This window comes from Mustela lutreola, chromosome 17 (genome assembly GCF_030435805.1).
Source record: "Mustela lutreola isolate mMusLut2 chromosome 17, mMusLut2.pri, whole genome shotgun sequence".
Classification (NCBI taxonomy): Eukaryota; Metazoa; Chordata; class Mammalia; order Carnivora; family Mustelidae; genus Mustela; species Mustela lutreola.
Genome location: NC_081306.1, coordinates 6155778 through 6183776, shown reverse-complemented (window position 1 = coordinate 6183776; position 27999 = coordinate 6155778). Strand labels below are relative to the sequence as shown.

General features: G+C 44.2%; 1 protein-coding gene across 1 annotated transcript in view; it reads right to left on the bottom strand.

The window, feature by feature from the left end:
* The window catches only part of CACNG3 (calcium voltage-gated channel auxiliary subunit gamma 3), an 81769-nt gene extending 54495 nt beyond the window's left edge, over positions 1-27274 (bottom strand). The window contains exon 1 of the mRNA XM_059155325.1: positions 25969-27274. Coding sequence (XP_059011308.1) covers positions 25969-26179 — 211 coding nt within the window. The 5' untranslated portion in view covers positions 26180-27274. The remainder of the gene's footprint in view (positions 1-25968) is intronic.
* Positions 27275-27999: the final 725 nt, after the last annotated feature.

Below are 27999 nucleotides of genomic sequence, written 5' to 3'. Positions count from 1 at the left end.
AATACAGGTTCCCTCAGGACCTTTGAGCCAAGAAGCATGGGCATTGATCTAGACCCAAGGAGATGATCCTCTAATAGATAAGGCAAAGCCCTGAGTAAGATGGTTATGCTTCCAGGGAGACCAGAAGATTAGAGAGTCTCAGGATATCTGCCCTGAAGTGGTTTGCCACCAGGTTATTCTAAGTCCAGAGTCTATACTTGTAACCATGAATATCTGTTGGCTGTCAGGAGAGAATGGGGAGAGGTGAAACCACGGGTTTCCATTTCTCTTAATTGCTGCAGAAAAAGAAATGAAGAGGGAGAGAGAGAGAAGACAGGTGGCTTCTATGTTGTGAGTAGGGGCAAGCAAACATGTCAACCTGGTGCCCTGGGAGCTCACTTGGTTTCCTCTGAATAAGGAGGTCTGATCATCTGGAGGTCAAGATCACTTCAAATACTTTATAGAGCAGTATTCCTCCAGGAGGATCCTGATGAACATTGATGTTTGTGTCACTTTGGGGCTCAGATGAAAGAGTCCCAGTAATGAGATCCTTGGAGGAAATCCCACACAGTGAGTAAGAGTCCAAGTTTGGAGCCAGGCAGGACAGGAATCACATTCCAGCTCTCCTACCTACTGGATGTGTGGCCTTGAATAAGTGACTTAAGTTTTCTAGGTCTCAATTTCCATTTCTGTAAAGTGAGGATGGTAGTTAATAGGCTCTATCTCTTACAAGGCGAGAAGGGTAAAATGGAAAACATGCACTTAAGGCACTAGTATAGGACATGGGAATCCCTCAATAAATTGGGGTGGCTGTTTTTGTTGTTTTCAGAACAGTGCCCCCGGGGGGTTGGCATGGAGGTGGCAACAGGGGGTTGCTAATGACAATGGAAACTCAAGAGCTTGCATTTATTCATTTTATTTATTTATTTATTTATTTGAGAAAGAGAGAGATCACAAGTAGGCAGAGAGAGAGGGGGAAGAAGGCTCCCTCCCCGCGGAGCAGACAGCCCGATGCAGGGCTCGATCCCAGGATGCTGGGATCATGACCTGAGCCGAAGGCAGAGGCTTAACCCACTGAGCCACCCAGGTGCCCCTTGAGTTTATTCTTCAACCCATTCTAGGGGGTCTCCTTTCAAAGCAAAATCTTTGAATTTGTGCATGTGGGTATTTTATTTTGATAATTAAGACACCTCCCTGATAACTACCCCCTTGCTACAATCTTTCAGGATAATACTTGTCCCCATCTATTAAGATCATACCCCCATACCTCTGTTAATTTAGCAGTCTCGCTTTGGGTAATCCAGCCCATACAAACAAAAGCGCCAGTTACACAAGGATGCCTGTGTAAGAATGACTGAAGACAAAACAAAACTGGAAACAAGGTGGATACTCATTAATAGGGAAATGGTTGAATACAACGAAGTCATTCCCTTCTGTAGAATATTATACAACCATCAACAAGATGGAGTTAGATCAGTACGTATCGACCTGGAAGGCTATTCAGGATGTATTGCCAGAAAAAAGAAAGTGGCAGACTATTTCCAGGGTGGTTCAATTTTAAACATCACATGACGTCCCTCTCCCGACCCGGTGCATGTATGTATGCATTCTGAGGATGACGATGTAGGGACACGTATGGCTGTTAACACTGGTTCCTTCGGAGTGCGGTAGAGAACAGACAGGGTGGGAATTGAACAGGGTATATTATTACTTATTTTTCTATTTTTAGATCGTTTCACTGCTCAGAGTAAACATGTTTGTTTGTTTTTAAAAATTTAATGTATTCACTTGAGAGAGAGAGAGCATTTGTGTGTGTGTGTGTGTGTGTGTGTGTGTGTGTGTGTGGCACGGGGAACTAGCAGACGTAAGGGAGAAGCAGATTCCCTACTGAGCATGGAGCCTGACATGGGGCTCGATCCCAAGACCCTGAGATCATGATCTGAGCCAAAATCAGACACTTAGCCGATGGAGCCACCCAGGCACCCTAAACACACATTTTTTAAAAAGCTTATCTAGGGGCGCCTGTGTGGCTCAGTGGGTTAAGCCTCTGCCTTCGGCTCAGGTCATGGTCTCAGGGTCCTGGGATTGAGCCCCGCATCAGGCTCTATGCTCAGCAGGGAGCCTGCTTCCCTTCCTCTCTTTCTGCTGCTCTGCCTACTTGTGATCTCTCTCTTTCTCTGTTAAACAAATAAATAAAATCTTAAAAAAATAAAAATAAATAAAAAGCTTATCTATTTAAGTAATCTCTGCACCCCAATGTGGGGCTCAAACTCACACCCCGAGATCAAGAGGCACCTGCTCTATTGACTGAACCACCCAGGAACCCCACTCTTATAATTTCTGAAGAGAGAATTTAATCTCTATTTGCAGATGTAAGAAAATAATAACAGTCTGAGACAACCTTGTGCTGTAGCACATTAAGAAGGATTTTCTTGATACTCCAAGTCCTGAGGAATGGGGGTCACACCTTTTCAGGTGTGCTTGTCTCAGACCAGCTCAGTGCTTTCCTGACCCAGAGGAAGTCCTCAGTGGGTGTGAAGTACATGAGTGAACACTGACTCAGTCCGTGTCATGGGGTCTGGCTTTCCAGGGAGCTCGCTGAACTTGAAGTGAGTTTCCACTAGGGAAAGCTTCTGATGGCGATCATGTTTAGCTAATTCTTTACCACAGAGCTCTGTTCTTCAACTTTTCTTTTTCAGAAAAGTTGTATCAATTGTATCAATGATTGTATCAGTGTATCAATGTATCATTGTATCATTGTATCAATGACTGTGCCAACTGAAGGGGCAAGCCAGTCAGTCACCCTGGCAGATGACATGTGGCGGGGAGGTCTAGTGACTTTGCTGAATGACAGTAGGATCCCCAAAAGGACCTCTTTACCTTAAGACATGGCAACCTGAACAAGAAGCAAATTTAAATCTGGGTGAAAAAGTCCCAAGAGTATAAAGGTAGTTGGCTAGCGACCTTCACCATTCAACTCTGTACTAAAACATTTATATATTTCTATGAAGTGAAATGATGTTCTAGGTAACAAAAAAGCCTCCAGAAAAAGGTTATAGGCATATAGACATGAGAGAAGTTGTCAAAGAACTACTTTTTGAGAAAGCCCCAGGCCCAGAAGGTTTTATATGAAAAATTTCATGCCGTGGAATCTAGTTCACAGTGTAGAAAATCATTTTGTCAAGCTACTACCATTCTGATTCCCAAACTTGATGCAGATGGCATACAAAAAGGCAACTGTCACGGACAAAGACAGAGGAAAACCCCTAAATTACATATTAGCAAATCTATTTCAGCATTATCAAAGATAAAATGTGTCTCAGAAAGATTTAGTACAAGAGTGACTGGTAGTTTGCTAATAGGAACAGCATTAACTTCACCTAGTACCCAGCCAAAGGACAGAAAGCTCACAATGTCAATGGATATCCAAACGTGGAAACCTCCACACCCAATTAAAATTCCTTCTTAGCTATACGTTGATGGAAAAATCCATAGCATGATAACGAGACATTAACATTTTAAAGCAATAGCAAATACTGGGCTTCTTGGTGAAACCTGGAGCAGCGGTTCCCCATAGGGGGACCAGGAATCACCCCTGGGAGTTTGCTAAAATGCAAAGCACTAGGTTTGCACAAATTCTGGGATTTGTATCCAAATCTGCAACCGCACTTTGAGAGACACTGTCTGCAAGACATTACAATTATGGTCAGGATCAAGGCAAGGTGGTCCTCAAGCATCACGGCTTCTTAACACTATTCTCTAAGACTCAAAGGAAAAAAAGCAGGGGTGAGGTGGATTTCTGTTATTTGCAGAGGATATCATTGTTTACCTGGAAAACCAAATTAAGTTAATTACAGTGCATCTGGCACCACTAAGAAAGTTCAAGCAGCTTACAAATAGATCATTACAGATCAATAAATTGCCCACATACCAGTAGTACTAACCAGTCAGAAAATATCTTGCGAAACACCACCCATTAACATTAGTAACCCGAAATATAAAACCTACCTACAAACAATGTACCCAATCAAGGCACAGGTTGAACGAGGAAAATGAAAGTCTCTAAAAGACATAAAGGTAAACATTAAGAAATGGGAGGTGTATTAGGTTTTTCAATGGCGGATGACTTAATGTTCGAAAGAGGTCAATTGTGCCCAAATAACTCTATTAATTAAAATTTTAATAACATTCCAGTTTTTCTGGCAATTTGATAGAACAGTCAGAAAATTCACGGAAAATCAAAACATAAGAACTGAGAAGATTTGGACGCCTGGGTGGCTCAGTCCGTTAAGCCACTGCCTTCGGCTCGGGTCATGATCTCAGGGTCCTGGGATCAAGTCCCGCATTGGGCTCCTTGCTTGGCAGGGAGCCTGCTTCTCTCTCTGCCTCTGCCTGCCACTCTGCCTGCATGTGCTCTCTCTCTCTCTGATAAATAAATAAATAAAATCTTGAAAAAAAAAATACCACAGACTGTGTGGTTTGAACAACAGAAATTAAAAAAAAAAAAAAGAACTGAGAAGATGTTGTTAAAGAAGCATGGGAAAGGAAAACATGTCCTTCTCACATGAAGTGTCTTATAAAGCTATGTTAATTCAGACTACAATATGATATATCCTCAGAAATAGAAATATAGATTAAAAGAAAAGAATAGAAAATCCAGAAATAGATACAGAATTATTACGTGGGTGTGTGTGAATTTAATAAAAGATAAAGGTCCTAATTCAACTCTGTGTGGCTTGACTCCTTCGTAATTCATAAATAGTTTAATTTGGTGTTTAAATATGTAGGGCAACTTTGCGTCCACATTCTTGGGGTTCTCCCATCTGCTTACAACAAACACAGAAGGAAAGTAACATGTAAGCACCAAGGGGTAAAGCCTTCAGGATCAGCTTGCTAGAAGCCCAATACACATTTCCAGGCCTTTGTGTTTTCCCCAGCATTTATTAAATTCTTAGGCTACCTTACTGCAGAATCAGAAAGGAAGAGCTTTTGTTCCACTGATGTTTGAGTTAGAGCAAACCACGCAACCTGAACTTCAATTTCCTCATCAGAAAATGAAGATAATGTTCCCAAGTCCTACATCACTCCTAAAGTTGGGAGGAAAAATGAAGTCACGTATGAAAGTCCTCTGTAACTACAAAGTGTTGAGTGACAGCAGACATCTGGTAACTGGATCCTAATTTAGGGTTAAAGCCCGCGCCGTGGGAGGCTGCCTTAATTTAATCTGGGGCTCCATCATTTTCCATCTGCGCGTCTTTGGAAAGGTACCTCGCCTCTCTGTACCTTGGTTTTGTCATTTACCAGCTGTGGGTCCTTGGGCAAGTTATTTAACCTCACTGTATTTTGGCTTTCCTCATTAGAAGGGCGATAACAAGGGTAGGTACGTCCAAGGGTTGTTACAAGGAGCATACGACTTAGAACAATGCCTGAGATGCAGTAATTAATCAGTAATGCTTGTTGTTTATCCTCATAATTATCTCTGGGGTCTATGCCTCTCCTACCAAGGTTAAACCACAAGACTCAACCCTGAGCCAATCAGCTCTTCAGGACCCCTCTGATCTACAATGATAGGGTCAATAATGGACATGTGACTGAATCAGTGCCAACGAAACGCAAGGAGACCTTTGCTTGCTGCAAAAGAAATTTATGCCCTAAGCCTGGATTCAAGCAAAGAAGAATAGAGCCCTGAGAGTTGCATAATGTTATCTATATTGTATCCTTGAGTCTCTCAGTTTTGGAGGAGGTCATTGAGAGGATGTGGCTGCAGGCTGACCTATGAGCTGGACCCAGCCAACTGGAGACTCCTCATGCTCTCACTCCCATCCTTGGAGTGTGTTATCCCACAGTCCCCACAGTGGGAGCCCTTTGCAAGGAGGTAGCCTTGAGAGAGTAAGGTGGTATTGAGACCATCCCGACTGGCTATGTGACTGAACCCAGTTAAGGTTTCTATGTACATTTTAAGATTCTGGCAGGAGATGCAGAGAATGCCTCATCTTGCTGTATGTGAGTTCCCTTGCTTGTTAAAACTGCCACCGTTTCCAGTCTGGAGTCGTTTAACTCTTTCTTGGATCTCACTTTGCCCTCCGGGTGCGGGGGCCAGTTTACGAACCAGCACTCATCCATTACTATGAAATGAAGTCAACAGAGAGGAAACAGAGAAATCACGATAAGAGAAATAGCGTGCGTGTGAGCTTGATCCCTGTGTGAGCTATGCCTTTACCATACGGACTATGTGAGCCAACAGAGATCTCTCTGTCTCTCTTTTCTTAAGTCAATCAGAAGTGGGTTTTCTGTCACTTGCAACAGAATGAACTCTACATGACACAGCAGTATTGTTGTACTATTAGGACCTCAGACAATATGCTCCCCAAGGCATCAGAATAGACTGGGTCTTGCTGTTAACACAAGCTCAGCACTCAGTACATTTTTCATTCTCAGTGTGTGGTCCCAGAATGAGGAATGATGATCCTTCATCCAAAGGATGGGCATTTTAAGGATAAAGATAATACTGGCCTTTTCCAAATATTGGTGGAGAGCACGGACTAGAGACAAGTCAGGAGCTTCAAGCTCATGACCTTCAAGCAGCAGCCCCAGGGCTGGAATGGAAATTAGCCGAAACCATCATTTCAAACTTCAAAAGGTCACCCTTTATGAATATTTTCTTTAATGTTCACCCCAAATCAGACAACAAGTCAGAAATGGAAGGACCATTGGTATACACAGCTTGCTTTCCACGACCAGTAAACTCTATCAGTGCCCGGTTAGACTGGCCATGCCCTCCATGACCTGCATTCAGACTTTTAACATCAGTTCCCCTGTCACACAGAGCCTCATCTAATAACCTTTCCCTGGTCGTCTGTAATAGAATTAGCGGCGGTTGGAACATACATGTTTGACTGTTTCCTCATCAAAAAATACAGTGATGAATATGGGGAAGTAATTAGATAAAACATCCCTTATAAGTTCAAGATTAGCGAATCCGGTTGCCTTCATTTAACACCCCACTCGAATGTGAGATGGGAAGCTGCACATTCAACATGTTTGAAACCTAATTACCAGCTCCCCCTATAAACTCCCCATCCGTAGAAGGCATCGCCATCCACTCAAAGGTTAAAGCCAGAAACACGGGAGTCCCCTGACTTGGTCTCCTCTTGCACTTGGCCTATAACAAACGGAATTCCGTTGTTTCCCATTTTTAAAGCATCTCCCAAAGTCACAGCCAGTGTCTCTGTCACCACTCACTTCCCCAGTAGGGAAATCCACCACCGCCCCTGGATTATTGCATGGAGGACTTCGAGCTGGCCTTCAAATATTCTTCTCCCATCCCCCCATCGACTGTCCACTTGGCAACAAGAATGAGCCTCAAAAATGAAAACCTTATCATGTCAGATTTTTAAACTTCCATCCTTAATGTTCCAAAGGATTCCTGTTGCTCTCAGGATAAACTTAACACACCTTCCCACAGATCGGCATGACATGGCCCCTGCTATCCTTGTCACTCATCCCGCCTGTGAATGTACACCCTCCTCCAGCCCTTACGGAATGCTTGGCTTTCCCTGCGACGCCATGCTCTTTCTAGCCCCGAGACCGCCGTGCGTGCTCTTCCTGGAGCACCACCTCATTTGTCCATCTCTCTAGCTCCCCTTCATCTTTCAGTTCTTGTGAGAGAAATAATTTCTCTTTTGGAAGATACTTCTCAGCCTGGGGAGGCAGCAGTTTAGTGGTTAAAGGAAATGACCAGGGAGTTGTGCTGTTGTGAGTTCATTTTGTCTCAGGTGATAATTAGGGTTGTGACTCTGCGCGGGTTACTTAAATCTCTGTTTCTGAGTTTTCTTACCTGTAAACTGGGAACGATACGCCTTGTCAAAAGGGACAAACATGATCCTGCAAATGATAGCATAGGAGCTGGCGCATAAGTCATTAATTAACTTGCTATATACTTGGTTGTGCAAAAAACATGGTTGTCTTTGGGTCTCTTATTTTTTGCAGCCTTAGTGGAGGCTCTTGTTCACACCCAAGGTCCCACATTTGCTACTGACAATTTCCAAATATGTATTTCCAGATCAAACTTCTAGAATCTTCTATTACTGGAGTCATTGCAATAGTCCCGTGGCTTATGTCTCTACTTTATCTATCATCTATCTATCTATCTACCTATCTATGTGTCTCTCTAAGTAGGCTCCACCACCAGCATGGAGCCCAGTGTGGGGCTTGAACTCAGGACTGTGACATGGAGACCTGAGCTGAGTTCAAGAGTTGGATGCTTAACCAACTGAACCACTCAGGCACCCCTCTCTTAAGCTTCACTTTGAAATCTCTAAAATCTGTTTCCTGACTGTACTTTAAAAAATGTGGGTTCAGAGCACATCACTCCTCTGCTTAAAAGCCTTCCATGTCTTCCCACGATCTTCCAATGAGGTCTCTCCGCCCACTAGCACTGTTGATATTGGATAGCTGTTTGTCGTAAGGGGCTGTCTTATGCATTGCAGCGCGTTTATCTATCATCCCTGGCCTCCCCCTCTATGTGCCACTAGCACTCCCCTACACCCCCACCTGGTGACAACCAAAAGTGTCACCAGACATTGGTAAATGTCCCTGGAAGGGCAATATCATCCTCTGTTAAGAACCACTGCCTTAGCATATACTCTTGATACCTTCTGATAATCTTCAAGGTCATTCCTGGGTCATGTGCTCCTACTGAGAGCCAGGCTGGAGTCCTTTCCACTCAAGCCACATGGACGGAGGATGGAGCGATGGTGTGACACGGTAGCCCAAAAAGCAGATCAGAATACTCTTACCAGAAGAGGGGGGTGGCAAACCAACAGACCAACAAGAGCAGACATTCCTGGCAGCATCCGCAAACCTTCCTTCTATTTCTCACTTCTCTCTGCTTCCCAATGCCTCGCACTGGGACTGGCCAGAAGATATGCCCCATCAATGGCAGCCCCGCAGTCCCCTCCCTTCTCTAAACTCTCCATCTTCATGCACAGGGTTCTTTGATTATAGGTAGAGAGGAGACAGTTTATAAATGCAAACCCCCATCTACTAAGACCCTGAAGAATCAGCTCAGTGTTCCTGCACTTTGCTTTGTCTCACATGTAAGGAATCTCTCCACAGATCCTGAGCCTCCAGCTCTTTGTGGAATCATGGCCGAGCTTTGTTAGTGTTCATGAACAAAGACACAAGGCGCGATGAATCCTTCAGGCCCTGTCAGACTTTATATCAGCAGGGTTGCATTTTAATCAAAGACATTGCTTTCAGCATTTGCTGGAACCTCACATTGCCTCTTACATCCTAGTGATGGCAGAACAATGGCGGAGCTTAGCTGCTGCTAAAGAGAACTCAGAGCAGAGGGACTGGAACACGCCAAGGGACTGTTTCATCTCTCAGTGGGGAAGATAAGGCAGAACTAGAAGGAAATCTTCCCAGAAAAGTACGAAAATGGCTCCTTGGTTTCCCTCCTCAACCACCTGAAGGTTGTCAACAGAATTAAAATAGGTTGTAGCAGAGATTCTCAAAGGTTTTGGTCTCAGGACTCCGTTATATTTGTGCAAATTATTGAGCCATTGTTAACGTGGGTTATATTTGCTTATATTTCCTGTTTTGGAAAATATAACTCAGAACATGTACAAATATTTATTTTAAAATTCATTTGCAAATAATGTTAAATGCAACTGCATGTTAACAGAAATAACATATTTCTATGAAAAATAATGATATTTTCCACACCACCCCCCCACCCACAAAAAATAGAAGAGTGTTATTTGTTTTTACATTTTTGCAAATCTCTTTAATGTCTGGCTTAATAGAAGACAGATTCTCATATCTGCTTCTGTACTTGATCTGCTGCCAAACGTTTTGGTTGAAGCACAGGAAGAAAACCCAGCCTCACCCAGATACGTGGTTGGCAAAGAAGGGAGTATCTGAATAGCCTTTGAAGATAATTGTGGATCTTCTTCTTTGATACTACACCAAAACTCAACAAGCTTAAAGGCTGATTGCAGTGTGGAATCTGAAGCCACACTAATTAACTTTTCATGCTCTTGGGCATGAAAATCCTTGTTCTAATGCCATATTTTGACTGAATCTTTTACCCAAGGATAATTCTTTAATGCCATGCATTGGTCATTTGACAAATATTGGTTCCCAGAGTTATACAGGTCTTCCAAATTCGGCACATGTCATGACACAATATATATATAAAAAAGTCACATTCACTCAAGGGGCAGACACCAGCATAATTGTAATTTTCGTTTGAAATCTTGAATTCCATCCTTGGCAACAGATGCCATCATTGGCTTTCCTTGAAGTGACAGGCTCACTTAGCTCATTTTCAAGAAAATGTCTGCCAAATATCCAAGCCTGAATAACCATAATTTGCCTGTCAGTCATTCTTTCAAGTAAATATGGTGTTTTATGGAAAAACTGCAGCCAGTTCAGCACACAACTCAGTTGCACAAGTGGTTTTGCTGGAGACTAACAGTGGGTTTTGGCTCGTCACTGAGGCGCTTTCTGGGTCCTTCCCATTTTGTTGTATGTGAGGTTGGAGATGTCATAAAATTTAATAAGATGAATACTTCTTTACTGTTTCACTGAGGATGTTTAAAGGGAAAGTAGCACTTTCTTTCACTGGGAGGGAGTGGTGGTGATGAATTCAGTGACAACTAGGATCGGTTGGCACTGCAGCCTTTGTGGGAGCTTGGGCTCTGGCTGCCTCACCCACTGCTGCTTTGGCATCATCCGTGCAAATGTCAACACCATGAAAAAGACAAATCACACCTTATTACTACTCGGAAGTAGTTCCGACCTTGCAGAGCCCCATTAAATGGTCTCGGGGGGCCTCTTTTACCACCAGGGATTAACAGAACACCCCGTGAGAACACTGCGCTCTTCCATCAGCATTAAGGACCTCGATTCTCAGACTTGAAAGACACAAGGTTGAGTCCCACCTCGATTGCTCACTAGTTGGGAGAATTTGGAAGTTACTTTGCTGTGTTCCATTTGCTCATCAGTAAAATGGGTATAACACCCCATGGAGCTCTTGAGAGAACTGAGATCATGCATGTAAAGCACTTGATATGCACTTGCCATTGTTATTCATCAAGGGCTAATTGGGTCCTCAATGTGGCTCCTCTGGGGGATATTCTCCAATACAGATTCTTTAAGGTTTTGGCCACCTCAGCAACCAGAATGAGAAGAGTCAGGCTTACGATGTCAGTAGAGACCGTGAATCTAATTCCCCCATAGGGTCTCCATCAGCTGTTATCACTGGCTTTGCCCCCAGAAGGCAAAGATCTGAAGCTTTGGGGGGACTAAGCAGAATGGTGGTAACCATGTTCTGGAGGGTTCCTTTCTGTGGGCAGAACGATGCAGATGGGCAGATTCCGTCCATTCTGTTTACCACAGGAAGATGGTAACAACCATCACCAAGTTAGTACTTGGATGTGCCAGACGCTGTTCTATGTGCTGTACAAGTATGAACTCATCAAGTACCTATAGCAACCTCATGAGGACGGGCAGTCATACCCCAATTTTACAGATGAAAACAGAGACACAGGGAGGTTAGGTAGCATTAGCACACTGTTGATGCATTGTTGACCTGGGATCTGAGCCCGAGCAATCCGGCCATAGAGGTGAGCTCTTAAGTACTACACTGTCCTGAGAAAGCAGAAAAAAAAAAGAAGGGGGTAGTATGATTTTTCGAGAACGTTCTTTCCCCCACCTTAGGACTTATATTTAAAAAGCCCAATTTTGCTCAGAAAACAACAATAACAAACCTTTCAGTCTTCACGAAACTCCGGGAAAAATGAAAACTGTACCAAAAAGCCCAAGTGTGACACAGAAAAATATGAGGCATGATTTTGAACAACTGGATACGTATTACCGAAAAGGGACTCCATTTGGACCTTTTTTTGTTTTGTTTTTTTGAACGGCCACGAGATGGTGACATTGAAACCACAAAGAGAAAATGAAGTCCTAGAAAACCGCTTTGCACTGAACATTGTCTGCCTAATCATAATAATTTCATTGGCTTTCAAACTTCGGAACTGACCCATAGCCCCAGCTTTGGGGGGAGGGCATTAGCAGAGTTACAGAGTCAAATGCAAACGGAATGAAATCTTGACAAAGAGAAAACAAAGGGTAAGTGGAAAGGAGGAATGTGGACACCACCATTCTAGAAAGCTGGAAGCTGACCCGTTCTATCCAAGGTGGATGGGAAAGGAAATAAGCATTTATGCCACTTTTAGAAATTGGAAAGGATATCAATACAGAGGGTAGAATGTCTTAACTAAATCCTCACCTATTATGGCAGGAAGTCAATAGCTTATAAATCGAGAAACAGAGGATAAACGCGTTACCTAGAGATAGAGATGTAACCACCGCAAGAGCCGAATCAGAAATGGTTAAAGAGGGGGAAAACACCCTTGCTCTGAGCCGTAGAACTTGGGACGAGGGGGAGGAAACACCCCGAGAGACAGGTGCTTGTCATTAAGAACCCTTCTGCGTGATTTAATTTTTAGAAATAATGTGCATGATTAAATGCCTTAGTAAATTATAAGATAATTTTTAAAAGCTTTTGAGTCATTGGTGAAGGATTTGAACTGGAAGAGAAAAACACAGCCTTTCTAATCTCTTTGACGTGGCGGAGCAGAAAGATAGGGAAATGATATTTATTAGAAGTTCATGGAAGTAGCAGTCATCTGCGGGCAAGGAGGGGCGGTGATACAGATAGAGTACAGGGGAACCGGCGTCTGTTTTGCTTTAAAAGTTTATACTGAGAATGTGTTTTTGTGTTACTTGAATGTTGAGTGTTTTTAAAAAATACAGTAAGAAAAATATGCCATGCAAAGAGCATGACAAAAATCAAATATCCAGGCTTTCTTTTTTTTAAAGAGAGTTTAAAAATGTAAACCAAGAGGAATGTACAGTCATTCAGTTTGTCTCCATGGATTTCTAGAAGTAGGCTATCGTCCTGCTTTCTTTTCCATCTGCTTGAGGATAGGAAACCAGGAGTTCTGAATTCATTTCCATTCCACCCCTCAGCACTCAGGAGAAGTCCGTTCTTCTCTGTGTAACCAATGCAGCCTTGCAGGGCATTTGGCAAATGTGTTTTGGGCATTTGTTGTAGGCCAGACCCCTTCAAAAGATGCATACCCCTAAGAGAACATTCTGTGGCAAGCCGCTCCTCCCACTGACTAACCCAGGACTCCTACTCCCTTCTCCAGGAATGCCCTGCTCTGTTCGCTTAGAGGAGTTTCTCAGCATCTTCCCTCTACAGTTTTGAACTTCCCAAAGACGGGAACTTGTCTATTTTGTTCTCTGCCAAATCTTTAGCACCTAGCATAAAGTCTAGCACCTAGTAGGTGCTCAGTAAGGATGTAAAGAGCCAGGAGCCAGGCTGGAGTTCCCCCACCTGCAGATCACTCACTTCCCACCCCCTATTGGATCTCCAGCTGAGAAGGGGTACCAGAGTGGGAGAAGATGTTGGCCTGAGCTGGAGGAGGGTGAGAATCTGAGTTAGGAGGGGCTGCCCATTGGGAAGGATGAGTCAAAGAACTTTGCAAGATTTGATAAACATGAGAAACTTCCACAACACTATTATCCCCCCATTTCCCCACAGTAAGAAATACAATACTGAAAACAATAAGAGACCAGGGACTTGCTTTCAGGGGAAGAAGGAAGATGATGGTGAATGGATATTGTTCCACTGTGCCCAGTCTTTGAGAAGCAACAGGGCAAGATGAGGCAAAAACTTTAAAGACTAGAGCTGAAGTTCTTGCCTGAGAAAAGCAAAGGAAGTCACAGGACAAAGTGTTCCTTCCATCAAGCAGCAAAGAACTCCATTGAAAAGACCTGGACGTGACGAACTCAAGAACGTGTCAGTCTTCAGCTCAAAACCTCCAAAGCCTTCTAGTTCACTCAGAGTCAAAGTCAGAGTTCTTACAACATCCTTCAAGGTCTTCCACAATCTGGGGTCTAGACCCCTCAACTGATATACTCCCTCCTCTGAGCTCATCACCCTCTTCAGCTGCAGTGACTCCCTTGCTCCTTGAATACTCCATCCATGTCCTACCCCTGGGCCTTTGCACTTGCTGCTTTTTCCCATCTGGAATGCTCTTTCCATCTGATAGCCACCTGGCTTGGTTCCTCATCTCCTTTATACCCAGGATTAAATGTCACCTTCTCACGGAAGCCTACCTCGATCACCCTATTTACAATCTCTTTCCCTTTCCCAGTCCAGTGAACCTTCGAGCTTTTGGACGGTTTGGCAAGGACCGTCCATTACCTAAGCCAAAGGGATGGCACTGCAGCCCAGACCCAGGAACTATAACTGGAAAATCATCTTCGGGGGTGGTCCAGACTGAATTTTCCTTGGTTCAGACCTTATTATCTCTTGGAACCTAACCCTGTCATCTCCCCTGTGCTCAGGAGCTAAGCCATCACTCAGCACAGAGTGAAAAAGCAGAGGAAGGCCATTACTATGCTGTGCAGTAGACCTCTGACTCAGATTAACATCATTGCCTCTTGATTTGATCTTTTGATTTTTGTCTAAACACTTAGAGCATTTTGATCACAAGCCAGATTTGTCTTTGGTGAAAAGTAATATTTTGAAAAACCAGGGCTTACTCGGTAGGGTATATTTTCAGGCACCTTAAGCTGATAAACAGCTAATTGGTTCTGTCGTCCTGCAATTTGCAAAGGGTCACAGCGATTTGTTGTAAATAATGCATCTGTACAAACTGCTGCATGCCAAAACGAATTTCCACAGGTGACAGTAGGATTTTGTGATAGTTGAAATGGTAGAAGATGCTTCAACAGTTACCTGTGATTTTTGGAAGCATTTTCACAGGTAGGCATTATTGTGTTCCAAAGCAGCTTTGCGTGACGCTGAATAGCATATGCTACAGAATGCAGAGTGGTGGAGATTCGATTTCCCAAACACGCAGGTAACCAAGTATAGATAGACTCTGAAACACGAGAAATGGAAACAGTATCTGCTGGGTTTGCCCACAATATGTCCACACAACATGTATTTACTTTTGTCTTTCCCCAGCTTTGTACCCGGATTATTGGACGACTCTGCGTAATCGTTGAGGAGAAAAAATGGAAAAGAAGGGACGGACAGATGATGTAGAGATTTTCAAGACCATGAAGCCAGACTTCCTCCAAATACAGGCTACTGAATTACCAATTATTAAGATGGCAATTATAGGGCACATTATTTTAAAAGTGGTTTATAAGTACTTAAGACCAGAAGAGTGATTGGTAGTGATTAGCATGGGTTCCCTAGGAGAAGCTCAAGGTTATTGGATTGCCTACTCTCAAGGAACAAATTCACTGCATACTTATTGAGCCTCTACTATGTGCCAGTTCAGCAAAATAAGGTTGGTAGTGTATTTGGGCAGCAAAAAGATCGTGGATAATATTTCTTAAAACACGCAGGTTGAAAGGTAGGTATAGGGTGTCAGGCTTTGCTTGCCTCACCTCAACCTCATCTTAGTTGCCCACTTCTGGCCTCTCCAAGCCCAAGGTCATTAAGAACCAGGCCTGGTGCATTGGTCTATGGCATGTCTAATGGGTGTCTGTGTTCTTCCAAGATGATTTTCGCTCTTTGAGTGCCGCACGAAAATCTGGCTGCAGATCCTTAAACCAGAACTTGATTCCTGCCTGACACAGAGTCAAAAGCTTGAAGAAGTAAAACAAATGACGTGTCCAAGTTTACCGCTTGGGAAGTGGGACAGCCATGAACCTAATGGCATCCCCAAGTTTGCAGACATCCAAATCCAGTGTAGAAGATGCAAAAATCTCCAATGCTCTGCCCACTTGCATTGAATCAGAAACTCCTTAAGAAACTCAGCTCTTCTCACTTCCAAATGATTGGTGTTGCCATTTAAAGAAAATTTACATTTGATCTCCAGAGGGGGCGTTTCTCAGCAGCCCATTGCTACAATATCTAAATCTTGTTAGCTTTACCGTTTCTTTTCCCTGACCTTGCTGGATTTGTAATAACAATTGGGAAAGGCTGGGGTAATTATTTTACACAAATGTTCTGGTTGGCTCAGAGCCAGTGACTGACGCCTAACCCTTCTTGACATAGGAGTGAGCAGGCTGGAGGGACACCTGGGTGGCTCAGTCGGTTGTCTGCCCTCTGCTCAGGTCATGATCCTGGAGTTCTGGGATCAAACACCATCGGGCTCCCCGCTCAGCAGGGAGTCTGCTTCTCCCTTTCTCTCTCCTCCTCTTCAGCTCATGCTTGCTCTCTCTCTCTTACTCACTCGCTCAGATAAGTAAAATCTTATTTTAAAAAACCCAAAAAATAAAAAGGAGTGAGCAGGTTGGAGGAGACCCGCCCACCAGCCCGGTCCTTCAGCAAAGGCACTGCAGTGTGGTAGTGAGGGTGAAGCTTTTGGGGAGCACACTAGCGGGCGATCTAGCACAAGCTACCTCACTTCTATGAGCTTCAAGTCTCCTTGTGGGTGGAACAGGTCTATAGTGAGCAGTATGCAGGGCTATTATGAGCCGCATCTGTTTACACGAGGTGCTTATCCAAAAGCCTGGAGTACAGTCACGAAAGGCAGCACAGGGGAGGGTTGGAATCCCAGCTCTGTTATCAACCGTGTGCTCTCTGGGTCTCCGTTCTCCTATTTGTAAAGCAGGGAGTATAGCAGTGTCTACCTCCTGAAGACGTAATTTAAATATCAAATGATATTTGCCAAGTGCTCACTTAGAACAGTGGCAGGTACAGTATGTGTCTGTTAAGTCAATCAATCAATCAATCAACCAATCAATCAATGCTCAGGGGTTAGTCCAGAAATAAATGCTTGGTCTGCCGTAGTAATCACAGCCTGGCACACAGAAGGTGTTCATTAAGTGTTAGCTATTTATTATTTCCTTGGCACGTCTTTCTGGGGTTCTCAGGGCCCAGCCTCTCCTTCTGCAGCTTCCTTGGATGTAGCCCCCAGGATCCCTATGGATGCCCTACCTGTTTACTGATTCCAGGAGGAAGGGCAGGTATGCCCTGGACATGGGTCCTCTCATGCAAACCTCGTGGGCCGGAGAGCTGCTAGTCTCGCCTTAACCGTTCTCCATCCTTTTAGAGCAAGCCTCTGCAGACCCTTAAAATGTGAGTCAAATCTTGATCACTTCTTCTTCATCTCTGCTTTTCTTTCCAATTTTCACCAGCTCCTCTGCTTCCTGCCCCTCAAGTGTTAATGCTCCTTAGGGTTTTGTCACTTTCCCTCCTCATACCCACTGGGTCTCCTCTGGCACACCTTGTGTACTTCTACGTCTTCAATTCCCATCTCGGTTTGGGAGATCCTCAGGTCATGCCAGCTTTTACCTTTGCCCTAGGCTCTACTTTAGTGTTTCTTAACATTTTTGGAGGATGAATCTGTCTCCATAAAAGCACCCATTTCCAGAATATTTGTCTTGTGTTTTCATGAGCTTGCTGAACCTTATCCGCAGAGCAAATGGAGGGGGATTTCTATCTGACTTCCAATAGCAATTGCCTCTTTTTTGGTGGACGTCAATTTCTTCACCCTCACTCGGTGACCATGTCTGATCGAGTCTACCTTCACCCTCTCTCTGGTGTCCTGTTCTTTTCATTACCATCAGAACACCGGTTCCCAAAGTTTTTCCCTCTGGTCAGCCCGGACAGATGTCAGTCCCTGTGTACCGGAGCAGGGGCTGCATTTTTCAGGAGCCCTTTACAAGGGAGGGATCCCACTGACTTTCTTTCAACCTCTCCATGTCTCAGGAAGAATTAAAATAGTACTAACTGGGCAAGGAGCTAACTAAGTGCAAGTTCTGCAGGAAAGAGAAGAGAACTCACAGAACACCTGCTCAGATGAAGAGTCTGCGATAAAGACAAATAGTACAAAAAAACCCCACCACTGCCCCCCAACAACCAATATTCTCAGGAAAACAAAGGGTACTTCTAGAAATAAAACGTTATTATAGATTCCTCCATGCCTCTCCACTGAGATATAACAGGAGTTGGCAAACTTTACTTCTTCTGTAAAGGGCCAGACAGTAAATATTTTAGGCTTTGCAGGCCAAGCAGCAAAACTGAGGATACTATATGTTATACATATATAACAAGAGAGAAAACAAATTTCCATAGAATTTTTATTGGCAACAGGCAGAAGTATAGATGCTAAAATGTGGATTTCTCATCATTTTTATGTGTCATGAAATACTATTGGATATTATTACATTTTTTCCAACTACTTAAAAATGCAAAATATTCTTAGCCTGTGGGTTGTACGAAAATTGTCCATGGGCTGAATTTGGCCCAAGGGTTATAGTTGGCCAACCCCTGAGATACAATTATAGATCACAGTAGATACACACCACTGGGTTTCCAACTTTAGAATTTTAGAGACAAAACATGATGACATATACCCTGTTTATTGAAGAATCTCAAATTAGTGGAATATGTTTTATTTTTAGCTTTCAGCTGTGTTATATCCAACCCCTCATTTCCTTAATGACATTTTGGGCGGAGGTCATAACTTTCCACTCACTTTTGCCTGTTAAAACTTCCAGATTGCAATACGCTATCTCTACCCATCCCTTTTTTTGGTTCTAGCGCCTTTGGTGTGTTGTGGCAGGGAACAGGAAGGAAAAAGAAATGGCCAAAATGTCACTTCACTTAGCTCGGTGAGTCTGCAAACCTTTACTGTAAAATGTTGTTACCACTTCCCCAGCCAACACTGATCGTCAGGGCTCTCTGCGTGACAGGGGTCGACATGTTGACTGACTTTTGGAGGCACATGCATTGGTGATTGGAGAACCCTAGGGGGCCTTCCTACATCAACTTCCCTCCCCCATATGGGATATTGGAGTCTGAGCCAGTATCTTCCATCCCCCTCTGGTACCCCCATCACTGGTAACTCATGGCGCCATGCTGGGGGACCTGCAGTTGAACTATACAGTACCTTGTGAACATTTTTTAAAGGTCCTCCTTCCTTTGGATGGACTCAGCTCTGGGCCAAGGTGCATGGTTTGGGGAATGGGGTGGGGGCTCACTCTCAGTCCCTGCTTCACGCCTAGACCCAGCAGCCCTGTGCAGGGCAACATCGTCATGATGTTGTATAGCTCTGACTGGGGTCTTCTTGCCTAATGGGCTTCTCTCTTGGGTGGGATACTGCCCAAATGGCTCAAGCTTAGCCCTTCACTACCAGATCCACACAACCTGTAGAACTCCCCCCCCCACAATTCCACAAAGGCAGCCCCATTGCTATTCCGTCTCTCAGCCTCCTTATTGAAGCAGCCAGAGGAACAGGCTCCAACCCAGGAATGTGATGCCAGCCTCTCTTTTTTTAGCAGGCACCCTCAATCGTTGTGAATGATTCTTCTTGGAGCCACAGGCAACTCGCTGAGGAACCACAAGTTTTGGGAGAAAGGGAGGTGGCATAAGAAAGCTAGCTTATCATTTGTCTTTGCAAATGGTTGTTGTTTAAAAAGGATGTCAGTGGACTACTGGTCAATGTATTATTTAGAGGTATGACAAGAAGGACAGAAATAGAAACAGTTGCTAGAGCTTGCTACTGTGTGTCTTCATTTTACAGGCAAGGAAACTCAAGCTCAGAGGTGAAGCAATTTCCCAGGCATTGCAACCAATAAACACCAGGATCCAGGTAAGAACCCAGGTTCACCTGACTTCAAAACCCCTGCTGTTATCCCATAGTCTCTGTGGTCAGAGAACAGTGCCCAAATGATTAAAGACCCATTTGCTCCTACAATGAAAAAGTGGGCTCTGGCAGGGTCATGTGGATGGAGGAAAACACAAAACAACTTTGGAGTCTTGTGGGAGTCTCTTTCAGAAACATTGGTTTCGCTGGGGGTGCTTCCACATGTCAGAGTATAATTTTTAAATAGTTAGAAACATCATTTTCCTAAAATATACAAAGAGCTCATGTCAAGTTTAATTCAACTCATCAATGAGAGAACTAGCAGAATGACAAAGCTAGTTCAAAGGAGGATGTTATATATATTTTTCAGGGAAAAAAAATTCTGAAGTAAGATTGTCAAGTTAGATGTAAAACTGATTCATGTCCTCAAGGGAGGGCAATAAATCTACATTTGAGCTTATCTCTTCTGATGAACAGAAATCATTTGCACCTCTAATGAGCAAATTCATGTGCATCTTTCCAAATTTTCTACAAGTAAGCATCTAACTATACCACTGGTCCTTTATCTATAATAAAACTAAGCCAAACAAAATTACATTTCTCTAAAGAATCAGATGACCCCTCTGATAGGATTGTTAGACACTGCTCCAAGAAAACATTCGAAGGGCACAGTCTTTCTTGTGTTTTTTTTTTTTGTGGGTTTTTTTTGTGGGTTTCTTTTCTTCTCTTATTTTTTCTCGATGCACACTAGTAACCCACACTAGTCACCACGTTAATAGCCCACAGTAGTTACCCAACCTTGGAATGCAGATCCCTTGCCTTTTTTTCCAATTCAGAAAATAAAATTTCAAGTGATGAAGTGAACAGAATTATTTTCAAATCATCTACTTCTTAAGATGGGTAGAATCTTGGAGTCCGAAGGTAGCTGGCTGGGTTTGAGGTAGAAAGAAGAGGAGTAGGTCTTTTCGACCAATGACGAAAGTAGGAATAAGATTCAGAATTTTTAATCACAGGTAGGACGTGAGACCAGCCAGTCAGAATGGATGTTTCCATAGCACGGGGTCGGGATCACGATGGCCTCTGTTGGGCTAGGTCTTAACCCTTTACTGGACAGATCTCATAGATGTCTGGGAGGTTCCAGAAGAAGCTAGGGTAGCTATAGTGGTGGTGGGAGGGGGAGGGTTGATGGGGGACTTGGGCCAGATGCTGTTTACCAAGAAGTAGGCAAGTATTTCAACATTTTAGCAAGCAATATGGCTATACAGACATGTTCTGGTTGAATGTTATCATGCTCGCACCTCAACCTCTGCCACCTCCCCAATCCTGACTGGTCCCACAAACACAGGCATAGTCACTCACCCACATTCTGCTTAAGACTCCAGTCCACTCCTCTCCTCTATTTACCTCTTGGGCTTTAGAAGCAAAGAGGAACCATGCAGGGAAAGGAACAGGGACAAGGTCAAGAGTAGGTCAGAGCATTCTGCACCCCCATCTAAGGGAAGGTGCAGCATCAGATGTAAGAGCAGAGGAGCGGAAGTGACTACTCAGTACTGTTGCTAAGCTGTAGAGGTAGAGCGGTGCTCCCAACAGACAAGGATCCCCGTCCTTCTCTTCTACTGGAGGGAGATAGGAAATATGAAAACTGTATGAGTTACCATATATGAGAGCACTCAGCACAGGGCTTGGCACATAGGAAATACTCAACCACGGTTATGTCCTTCTCTTATCCCTGTCCTTAATCACATCTTTGCAGCTTCCCCGAAGGCTTCTGAACACATAAATAAAGCTGCAACCCCATCTGGCTGAAAAAGTCAACCATCTGGAGATTTGGAAATATGGGGGAACTTCTAATGACTGGCTAAATCTTTTTTTTCAGGTTTTCAGCCAGATGTTTGATGTCATCCAGGCCCATCTGTAGAAGAAATAGCAGTTTATGGAAACTCTTTTCCATAATTTTAAGTTCCTTGTCCTAAAAGCTAAGTGGGCTTTATTCCCTTAGTCAGCATTTTTTAAAAAAATGAACTGAAAAAGTGATTATTGACTAATGGACAACAATTTAGGAATGAAATAGGGAAATAACAGAAATTTGGATTAAAAGGGCCTTTAAACTGGCAGCCTATGGGTCAAATTCAATGACGAGAAAAGTTTGGGCTGGCAGGCAGTGCAATTTTAAAAAGTTAATTTTGTTGGCCACATTTTAAAACTTAAGAGATTTTACACGTGGTTTTTAAATATCTGGAATATTGGGATAAATTTTGGGACACATTTCTCCAGGGTAAGAATCAACTCAAGTCATATAGTAATTGTCCCTTAGATTGGGGCTTGTGTTCTCCAGTTTGCCTCAGTCCCCACCATTCTCTGTCGCCCCCCACACAGAGACCATGTTTCAGTTACCATATACCCTCTCAAGTGCAGTGGCTTTCCCCCTATAGAACCAAGTTAAGAGGACAGTGAGATGCTTGGCAACTGTTACATTACCTGCCTCGTCCACATGGACACTGGGATTTGTTCACTCCCTAACCCTATCTGAAGCTTTCATTTCAGAACTGGGTAAACTGAGGCCCAACGGAGGAAAAGAACATGCACAATTCCTGTAACTGGTAGTGATAAAAATGCGACAAGAGCTCAGGGTCCCTTGCTACCAGGCCACTGGGGTCTTTGCATTCTCTAAATACATCACTTTGCTTGAGTCTAGGGCTCCAAGGGGTCTTCTTCATGGGGGAAATCATACACCAAACAATGTTCTCATTCAAATCCACATGCTGTCATTGAAAACACGCAGCAAGTTGGGGCCCTACTTTGTGAATGCCTCGCGTGCTTTCCAGATACAGATAATGAGTCAGGCTTTCTGAATGTGGGTGTCTCTACATAGGTCGATTGTTTCTTCATTCAAAACGTGTCCTTTGCCATCTCCAAGTCTGTGCCTGTCTGATGTCTCCTGCACCCCTGCAGATGAGGCACAGGCATGCTGAGTGTTCTGGGACCTGAGGCTTCTGAATGGAAAAACCCTGTGTCTGGGCATTCTCACAAGCTAATGTTTGTACCAGTAGCAACCTATCCACTGGAGCGTGAATTAATGTGCTTTAGCAAATGCTCTGAGAAGCAACATGGCTTAGGTGAAGGAGTGCCTGCTGACTTTAGGTATGTGACCTCAGGCAGGTCTTGTACTCTCTCCAGGCCTCAGTTTCCTCACCTATAAAACCAGGACAATAATAATACCTCCATCAATGAGCTCCTCTGAAGAGGAAAAAGTTAATTTTTCAAAATTGTCAGAACAGAGCTAGCACAGAGTAAGTACTAAATATAAATGACATTCTAGTGAGTTATAGAAATGAAAACTGGAAACATCCCTTCTCTCCTTTGAGCGATGTGATCCTTCTTAGCACATGCAATGTTGCCAGGCCCATTGTAAATACTCAATACATGTTGGCTTTAACATCAGAATTGCTTGGAGGAGTTTCAGAAAATTCAGATTCACCACAGACCTGTGGAAGCAGAGACTCTAGTTGTGAGGCCTAATAATCTTTTTTTTTTTTTTTTCTTAATGCTCCCTATGTGATTCTGATGACTACCCAAGTTTGGAAACACTGATGTAGTTTCCTTATTTTTGAATATCGTTGGTGATAGAGAACCCATACCTCTTAAAGCTCTCTACTCCACATTGCATGGTTATTCATATTGAGGTAAAGCCTATTTTCTTCTAGATCTTACTTCTACCCCCTGGAGGCCACACAGAACATTTCAAATCTCTTTCCTACATGACAACTCTTCAGATATTTGCAGACAGCTGTCATGTCCCTCCTGAGCATTCTCTTTTGGACAAAAGAACCACATTCTCTCATGGCTCTTAAAAAAGTGTGGATGAATTGATTCTTCTAATTTGATATCAGGGAACACTGAGCTGCAAGACCTCCAGTTACTCTTTGACACTAAAGGACAAGAAGAATGAGGATGTTGAGACTCTAGGAGACAAGAGATACTGAATGAGAGACAGGGATACACCTTTACTCCAGAGGATGGATTCTGCCCATTGCATGCCGGAAATCAGAGGTTACTGAAATTCCTTGCACACTTGATATATTCAATACCCTACGAAAAACCTTGGCTCAGATGCCAGCCAAGGCCGAGTGTTGGTTCCATGGGTCTATACATAGCTAAAAATTCACTGTGACTCATTAAAGTTACTGTATTTAATACTTCAAAAAATGTAAAAAATATATATATGTCTGAGTCAAATTGCATGAAGACTGCAACAAATTTTCTCAAAAGAATTCACCTGACCAAGAGCACATCTTGGATGCATCCAGTTCCATCTTGATTCAAATTCTCACTTCTCCCACTAAGCCCACAGAATGCCTGGGTGGGGTTCCAATTCTTTGTACAAACTGTGGGTGTAGGACATGATGTTGAAGAAGAGAGAAACCATGAGTTGAAAGATTCTGAGAAAGGATTTAGGGATTTTAGGCCCTAATAGGGGAAGCCAAAATTGGTGTTTAATTGTACATTCCCAGGTTTTGTTCCAAGAGTCAGAAGAACCAGGGATAACTGAAACATGGTTTACATATATACCTTGTTTGGCTCAGATTTTTTATGTCATTCTTAGAACCATGTAGATATCAAGACATCCACCAAATCACAGCTTTACAAAAGGTAATTCAACTCTTTGTTGTCAATAGAGGAAAGAGAATTATGGAATTTCCCCAAGGTAAATGACTTCATCACATCTGATCACCAGTGATCACAAATATTAGATTTCTGTCCATGTTTGGGAAAGAATTGTTCTAAAATTTCCATTGGTACACTGGATACACTAAGAACTTTGGGTAGTGCTAATTCATGATCACCTATTCCAAAGTAATCTTTTCCCAGATTGATTAGCGAAGGTTGGAGGAGGTAAATGTCTTAGCCAAGGTCACACAGATAGTTTGCAGCACTACTCAGGTCTTCTGACTTCAAGCACAGTGATCCTTGTTGCATTTAAAGTAGTCTTTTCCTACCTGGGGTTTCCACCAGTTGCAGATTTGTGTTGGAAACAGAATCGATTATAGTAGTGCTAGTCAGGAGAGCAGTTGTTCAGACTGTCAGGACATGGGAAGAAGGCCAGAGAATGATGCAATATTACACTAGCAAGTGATGTCATAGCATGATTTCCTAAGTGATTTACATAAATGCAAGTTCTCAAAAAGCCCCGACAAAGCCAGCCAGTGGGAATGCAGGCATGGAGAACCAATGGCAAACAGGGAAGGGCAACATACAGGAAACCCAGATTTCCTTGCTCATCAGTGTGACAAGCTTCACAGATTGCTCGGAAGCCTGAGAAAACTCCCTTCTGCCCCTCTAATCCAGTGCCTTCCCTCAGGCACATAAGCTCGCAAGAGCTTTGATTTTCTTCTCTATCTTTTTATTTACTACCACTGACATTCAGGCATTGCCCAGCGCTGCTGAGAGTGACTTCTGGTGTAGTGAAAGCAAGTTGAATAGTGAGACAGGCTACCCAAGAGCTTGACATTCTAATAATTGGTCTGCTGTCTTCGTAATAATTTAGGGCAAATTCTCAATTTTTAAAATTAGAAACTGTGATTTTTGGAGAATCAATCTTGTGCAAATGTCATGAAAATATATTTGTTGAGTTTGGAGATGATTTAAGAAAGAAGACAGGTGGATATCAAATACTAACCCTCCAGTTTTGTTTTGGTCCCAAACAGTGAATGAAACATGTATTAATAAGGAAGTTTTGCTAAAATGTGTGTGTGTGTGTGTGTGTGTGTGTGTGTGTGTGTGTGTAGGGGTTCACATATGTTAGTCTGGTTGGCAATGCAAGTTCATGAAAATATCTACTTAGACTGAACTCAGAAGAAACTGATAAGACTATGTTAGAAATAAGGAAATAGCTCGGAGTGTGCCAGCCTAGCTCACAGTCTCTCTCTCCATCTCTCCTTCCCTCTCTCTCTCTTTCTTCCTCTCTCTTCCTCTCTCCCTCTCCCCCCAACCCCCACTGAAATGCAATTTAAGCAGAACCAAAGACCCCATCACAAGCCACAAATCAAAGCAGTTCACAATACGCTTAGGAATTTTGGATCTGGAGACTTTGCTCAACTGCAGAAGCTGCTTAAGAGTACCACAAAATCTCATCTCCTGAAGCTTAAACCATAAACAATCAGTAAGACCGAACCTCTTCATCCCACACAGCATTAGTCTTGCCGGAACAATCTGGACATCTGCACATTCTCAGCAATAATTCAAACTATTCCTCCTTCCCCATCACTGTCTCCATCTCCCCCAAACACCCACTGGAATATCAGAATATCAGAGACTGCATTGTTTAGGGCCATTGCGAGAAATTTGTAAATACCTTCTAGGCAGCAGGTCCTCCACAGCCCCGAATGGGTCATTACTTCTTCATTCTTCCTGCTGGTTTCATTATCACTTGTAGATTTAGTCCTGCACACACCTCTGGAATATAACCAGTAGTCCGTGCCCACTGCAATGGTCATTAAACTAAACGCTGCGAAGGCTCCCACAGTGGTGATCAACATCTGGATACCTCTGTCACACATCCTCATAATTCTTCATGGTACTCTGGATGGCTGGGGGTTGGAGCGGTAGGTTCAATGCCAGAGGGGAAAATCACTCTGCAGCTGGGTAACCTAGGGCAGGCTTTTCCAAAAATTCGGGTCTCCTTTTGTCACCATCCACAGAGACTTTGGGAAAGCTGGGATTTCCTGTCTGGAGCTCTCTCCGGTTCCCTGGGTCGCCTATGGCCCTTGGAAGGGTGCAGGTTCCAGGGGGTTGGTCCACATCACTGCTGCCTTCTGAGGATCCCTGGGTTCCTTTCATTCCTCAGGAGCTTGGTAAAGAGGAGGGTCCGTGCAGGGCATGGCTCCGGAGCCTGGAGCTGCCAGCTTGGTTTGAGATGCGCCTGGCTCCTCACAGCCCCGGGAGACTCTAGGCAAAGAAATCCAGAGAGGTTTATGTGTGTGTGTGTGCGTGCGTGCGTGTGTGTGCGAGCGCGTGTGCTGGGGGTGAGGGCGGATGGCAAAAAATAGCACTGCTGGGAGGCGAGTCGCTGAGAAGAGTGTTCATTGCTTCCCCAGCCTCCCAGGAAAGCTCTCCGCCTGCTCCTGACACCCCCGCTCAAACTGGAGAAAAGACAGAGTCCTGGGGCGGGGGCCGGGCGCTTTCATCTGAGGGCAAAGGTCCGCGGGGCTGAAGGGACAGCTACCGCCTGTTGCCCCGCCTCCGCCTCCCTAACGCCCAGGCTTCAGGTCCATGGTGCTGAAGGGACAGCTCCCGCCTGTTGCCCCGCCTCCGCCTCCCTAACGCCCAGGCTTCAGGTCCATGGTGCTGAAGGGACAGCTCCCCCCGCCGCAGCGGCCGTAGCACCCCCGCCTTTCCAGCGCCCGGGGCTAGAGACCTGGGGTGCAGAAGGGTCGGACCTCCCTCCTGCCTCCCTTCCCCCGTCCCTTCCCAGGCCAGCTAGCCGAGCGGCTCGGCTCTGCCTAGTCAATCCCACGCTCGGCGCAAAGTTTCCGGAGCCCACGGCAGTCAGCGCCCCGGCTCGTCGGTGCTGCAGCACCGCCCTGTTCCTCCGCTCCCGCAAGGGTTAAGGAAAGGGGAAGGGGAAAGAAGCCTGCAGCGCACTCTGGCGCGCTCTCAGCTCCCACCCAGCAGCGGCGTCCCCCCGCCCCCCCCCCCCCCCCAATGAGCCAGGCAAGTTTGCCTTTTGCTGCGGGCGCCGCTGGAGCCCACTGGGGGGAAGACCGGAGTCTTCTTAAAGGGACCGGCGACTCCGGGCGACGGAGCTGTGTCTCCCTTGGGCTTTGGGTGAAAAGTGTTGTCACAGGCACATCTGTGTATCGTCTGTCTCAATTTGATTCCCCAGAAAACAAACCAATATGTCTACCCTCCTTTCTCTGGAGCTCTGGTTTACACCAGAGACAACGTGCTCGGATCAGCCCCGGAACTGTTCATATACATATGATCCCGTATTCCTAAAAGACAGAAGGGACTGAAATGTGTATGGACTCTGTTGTACACATATCACAGGTTTGGGGCGATGGGGTGTGAAATATTGGTCTCTGAATACACCTCACATGTTTTAATATTCTTACATTTGTGTGTGTTGGGGGTGGGGATGGGGATTGATGGATTCAAAGTGGGAGAGTCCATGAAAATGTGAGATTCTTTCCAAAGGTCCCTAGAATGTTCATTTGTTAGCATCTTTTTCTAAGTTAGACCATGAAGCAGGTGAAACCAGGTCTGCTTTCCTTGTTAATCCAAAGTGCAAATGCCATTGCACACGACTCTCCCTTTGGAAATAGACAGTGTTGCAAAGAATCAGCACTCGGCCGTCTCTCTATTACTATGTACTCTGGCATATACA